This window comes from Pygocentrus nattereri, chromosome 19 (assembly GCF_015220715.1).
Source record: "Pygocentrus nattereri isolate fPygNat1 chromosome 19, fPygNat1.pri, whole genome shotgun sequence".
Lineage (NCBI taxonomy): Eukaryota > Metazoa > Chordata > Actinopteri > Characiformes > Serrasalmidae > Pygocentrus > Pygocentrus nattereri.
In genome coordinates, this window is record NC_051229.1 from 6,421,063 (window position 1) to 6,427,062 (window position 6,000).

Here is a 6,000-nt window from a genome sequence, read left to right on the forward strand (position 1 = left end):
TATGCGTACCTGAACATCAGAACATTCATACTCGTTTACAAACTCTTACGCGTACCTGAACATCAGAAAATTCGTACTCGTTTACAAACTCTTATGCGTACCTGAACATCAGAACATTCGTACTCGTTTACAAACTCTTTTGCGTACCTGAACATCAGAACATTCGTACTCATTTACGAACTCTTACGCGTACCTGAACATCAGAACATTCATACTCGTTTACGAACTCTTATGCGTACCTGAACATCAGAACATTCATACTCGTTTACGAACTCTTATGCGTACCTGAACATCAGAACATTCATACTCGTTTACGAACTCTTTTGCGTACCTGAACATCAGAACATTCGTACTCGTTTACGAACTCTTACGTGTATCTGAACATCAGAACATTCGTACTCGTTTACGAACTCTTACGCGTACCTGAACATCAGAACATTCGTACTCATTTATGAACGCTTACGCGTACCTGAACATCAGAACATTCGTACTCGTTTACGAACTCTTATGCGTACCTGAACATCAGAACATTCGTACTCGTTTACGAACTCTTACGCGTACCTGAACATCAGAACATTCGTACTCGTTTACAAACTCTTTTGCGTACCTGAACATCAGAACATTCGTACTCGTTTACAAACTCTTTGGGTACCTGAACATCAGAACATTCGTACTCGTTTACGAACTCTTTGGGTACCTGAACATCAGAACATTCGTACTCGTTTACGAACTCTTACGTGTATCTGAACATCAGAAAATTCGTACTCGTTTACGAACTCTTACACTTACCTGAACATCAGAACATTCGTACTCGTTTATGAACGCTTACGCGTACCTGAACATCAGAACATTCGTACTCGTTTACGAACTCTTACGCGTACCTGAACATCAGAACATTCGTACTCGTTTATGAACGCTTACGCGTACCTGAACATCAGAACATTCGTACTCGTTTACGAACTCTTTGGGTACCTGAACATCAGAACATTCGTACTCGTTTACGAACTCTTACGTGTATCTGAACATCAGAAAATTCGTACTCGTTTACGAACTCTTACACTTACCTGAACATCAGAACATTCGTACTCGTTTATGAACGCTTACGCGTACCTGAACATCAGAACATTCGTACTCGTTTACGAACTCTTACGCGTACCTGAACATCAGAACATTCGTACTCGTTTATGAACGCTTACGCGTACCTGAACATCAGAACATTCGTACTCGTTTACGAACTCTTACGCGTACCTGAACATCAGAACATTCGTACTCGTTTACGAACTCTTACGTGTATCTGAACATCAGAACATTCGTACTCATTTATGAACTCTTACGTGTACCTGAACATCAGAACATTCGTACTCGTTTACGAACTCTTACGTGTATCTGAACATCAGAACATTCGTACTCATTTATGAACTCTTACGTGTACCTGAACATCAGAACATTCGTACTCGTTTACGAACTCTTACGCGTACCTGAACATCAGAACATTCATACTCGTTTACGAACTCTTACGTGTATCTGAACATCAGAACATTCGTACTCGTTTATGAACGCTTACGCGTACCTGAACATCAGAACATTCGTACTCGTTTATGAACGCTTACGCGTACCTGAACATCAGAACATTCGTACTCGTTTACGAACTCTTACGCGTACCTGAACATCAGAACATTCGTACTCGTTTACGAACTCTTACGTGTATCTGAACATCAGAACATTCGTACTCATTTATGAACTCTTACGTGTACCTGAACATCAGAACATTCGTACTCGTTTACGAACTCTTACGCGTACCTGAACATCAGAACATTCATACTCGTTTACGAACTCTTACGTGTACCTGAACATCAGAACATTCGTACTCGTTTACAAACTCTTACACGTACCTGAACATCAGAACATTCGTACTCGTTTACGAACTCTTACACTTACCTGAACATCAGAACATTCGTACTCGTTTACGAACTCTTACACGTACCTGAACATCAGAACATTCGTACTCGTTTACGAACTCTTCTCTTTGCAGAGAAAAACCAATGTTTTCATATTGTTCCACAGCTTTTATACAGTAAATATTGCACTAATCTTTCGCTGGAGCATGCTAACCATTCCAACTCTGAAAAACTAAATGTCGTGAAATATACTGAGTGTTGTGAAAATGTCCTCAAGTATTGCGATGCTTCCTTCTGTCATATCAACCGTTCTTACATTTCATCATAAGAGACTAGAAAAAACAGCCTTCTCTCATCTCAGATTCGGCAAAATTTTTCTTCATACGACTGAAATTCCATCAGGATTAGTGTAAGCGTTGCAGATGCACTGAGAATTGAGTAATTTACACGCTTCGCTTTCACTGACTTATGTGTGAAAACAGCACGCAGTGCAGCAAATTCAGCTCATGGTGGGAAACATCTGTGATGTTAGTGACAAGGCTGTACAGTGTTGGGTCTCTGGTAAATAAAAAAAAGAAACCCTATTTTAATAGCATCACGTCCACGTGTCATCATGTCATGCGCTGTGAACACCGATCAGCAATGATAAGGAAAAAGGGAAAGTCATAAATCCCTTTGGAAAGATACACTATATTTCCAGTATAAGTATTCAGTCACCCATCTAAATCATTGAATGCAGGTGTAATATATATACATATGGTAAAGTTATCATTTTGGCACCAATATACACACACACACACACACACACACACACATATATATATATATATATATATATATATATATATATATGCACTCTGTTCTGATTGGCTCCCCTGTAAGGAGCATCATTCAAAAAAGATGTCTGGGTTGAAACACTCCTTATAACCTCACTTTCAGTGGATTGAGCTAAACTGTTGCAGGATAAATAGATTGATATGTGTAGATATGTTAGTTTTCATGACATCACTAAAACAATAAATTCAGCAGGGGCTGTTTTTTCAAATATGGATTGTGTGGACTGAAGAGTGAACGGTATATTTTGCAACTTTAACAGTGTTCACTGTGCAAAAGTCAGAGAACACTCTTCATTGACTTTATTTCCAGTCATGCCAGCCATTAAGCACAAGTTATTAATTTTTCAGCATCATGAAAAAGCCGGAAAACATCTTTAATAGACAATCATGCAGAAGCCTCAACAACTAAACATTATCATTTTTTTCTGTTTTCAGTGTGTCACTCTTTACCTTTATTCCAGCTTCCGTTCTCTTCAGGAGACTCACTTTCAGTTTCCTCAGAGAATCTGCAGACACGCCTCCAAAGTTCAGTCTCAGAAGCTGGTCAGATTTTCTGAAGTAATCTAACCCATTGAGTGGTGTTGAGGTCTGGACTCTGGGGTGGTCAGTCCATTGTTCAGCTTCTTTGTTTGATGTGTCCGTCTCCTTTTCTCAGAGCTGGTCTTCACCAGGTCTTCCAGGTGGTTGTTAGGTTGCCCGTTTTCTCTTATTTTCCTTTGACTTTCTCCTTTCTTATGCAAGTGTATCATCTTGCATCTAATCTCCTCACAAATGTCTCCTGAAAACTGAACCACTTGTGCTTAATGGCTGTTTCAACTGGAAATTTACGGTACTGTACATGAAATTCCTTCATTTCCGCAAAGAATATAACGAGAGCTAATCAGTGGTGACAGCCCCTCAGAGATGTCCCTCAGAGGTGGAGAACGAGGAGGGCTTCCCTGCACCAGCTTCACCCACACTCTGATTTACAGTGTGGAGAAATGGTTAGCACATTAGTCTTGATGACTACAGAGCAAATCACTCTTGATGGCAGATCCCCGAAGTGAAGTGCAAGCGCAGCATCATCAGTCATGTGAGCAGCGGCGGGCCACATCTAAGTTCGTCAGGCTCCATGAAGGTCACATTACATGGGCTTGCAAAACACATGGACGTCGTGTGTGCATCCATGCAGTGAACACACGACGCCTACGTGCAACCCACAGCTATATTACATGGTCAACTTCCCCTTATCACAAATTAATATACTGAACGTATACTAGAGCATATGGGTTATTTTGGACTATACTGACAAAATATAGGAATATATTTAAGCTTCAAATGGGCAAGGCCAGGGGAATGCAAATATTTTGCATGTTTTGCCATTCAAAGTGATACAAACTGGCATGCTGACACATGTAATGGACCAGCGTGTGTGCATGCACATATCGCCACACTTATTGCACAATATATGCATGTAAATACATGTAAATGCATGCATAGGTGTTAGTGCAACAACTTACAAGAGGAGAATATATCAGAATATACCTTGGTCATAAATTTGAACCACTTTAAATGCAGAAAACTACCCCAACTCCACATTACAGCCCACCGTGAATATGCATACACATATGAATATATGTATATACATGAATAGTTGTCAATGCATTTATGTAAGAGAGATGCCACGAATTGACAAGAATAGACCTTAATTGCATATTTCAATATTTCTCAATGCAGAACCCTAATTATATCACACCATACTCTCTTAAAAAGGACCATTCTTTAAGGGTTCTTTAGTAAAGAAAGTGCTTCTATATAGAACCATGAGTGCTGAAAGAACCCTTTGCATGATTAAAGGGTTCTTCAGATTGATGGAGAATGTGCTGTACATGGTTCTAAACAGAACAGGGTTCTGTATAGCGCCCAAAAGGGTTGTTCTACTGTAACATCAGCGCATCATCACAACAGAGGAGCCCTTTTGAACCATATACAGCGCATTCTCCATCAACCTGAATCGTGCAAAGCGTTCTTTGAGCGTTTATGGTTTCACATAGAACCATTTACTTTACTAAAGAACCCTTGAAGAGCCAGTGAATATGTACCTATATGACACTACATGGGAATACATAGGCGTCAATCACTCAACAAAGATGATATGCCATACATTCGCGAGAAAAGACCTTGGCTACACATTCCATTCACTTTAAATGCAGCAGAACACTACATTAACTCTCCTACAGCCCACCACCAATGCATGCTTGCATGTAAATGCATGCAAATGCACACATAGGTGCAAATGCATTCATCAACCAAAGATGCTTGGCATCATATTTGCATGAATAGAGCCTAATTACACACGCCAGGCGCTTCTCTTCAAGGCTGAAGTTGGCTTCTGTTTCGAATTGTCCGTTCCACCTTAAATGGTGAAGCAGTTACATGCAAACGCAGCGCCATTTAAGGTGGAACGGACAATTCGAATAAGGGGCCAACTTGAGCTTCATGCTCGTCCCCACCATGGCGAACTGTTAACTTTACCACGACTGTCCAGAACATCATTCACGCCTAGTAAACACAAAGCCAGGCAAATGTGGCTTAGCTAGAACCAACTGGGCACTAGATAATCTAAATAAACAGTTCTGCACATCAAAACAATCCCTAATGCCAGAAATATTATGCCAGCTAAGACGTGGAATGCAAACGCAAAACAAGCCGAACACGCACGAATTATTTAGTTTGCGCTCGAGCTCGCTCTTACCTGCGCGTGCCCCTGATACATATTCACTCCAGCTGATGGGGGGAAAAAAGCTCAAGTCCCCTTCTCCTCTCCCTCCTTCTCTCCCTCTACTCCTACTGTACACTGGAAGGGAGGAGCTCTGACTCGAGCCCGCGAGTCAGAGGGGCACGGTCTGGACCGCGCGTGCTGCTGTGTTCTTCATCATCATCATCATCATCATCATCATCATCCTCCTCCTCACATGAAGAAGACTCCTCGCAGTCACTGTTCTGCTGGACTCGGGGGGATGATGAAGAGGAGCGAACGCTCGCGGGCAGGAGGGAGGGAGGCAGCCAGCCCAGGACACGCGACCCAAGCTGGAAGTGGGCGGAGCTTTGTGTTCATTCTTAGATCGGGTTTGGGGGCGGGGCTACACGTTGGCCCTTTAGTCCGTCCCTCCTTGCGTCCTTTAATGTGTGTGTGAAGGGGGGGTTGGGGGGGGGGTATGGGAGGGGGAGGGGGAGGGGTCTAAATGTATATGATCCTTGCATGTCTGCACATCTGTGAAAGCACC

General features: G+C 41.9%; 1 protein-coding gene across 3 annotated transcripts in view; it reads right to left on the reverse strand.

Annotated features, from left to right (window-relative positions):
- The window catches only part of pex5lb (peroxisomal biogenesis factor 5-like b), an 81,376-nt gene extending 75,587 nt beyond the window's left edge, over nt 1–5,789 (reverse strand). For all 3 annotated transcript variants that reach the window (XM_017720019.2, XM_037547682.1, XM_017720018.2), the window contains exon 1: nt 5,469–5,789. In XM_017720019.2, the coding sequence (XP_017575508.1) occupies nt 5,469–5,489 (21 nt within the window). In that variant the 5' untranslated portion in view covers nt 5,490–5,789. The remainder of the gene's footprint in view (nt 1–5,468) is intronic.
- Between the last annotated feature and the right edge of the window lie 211 nt (nt 5,790–6,000).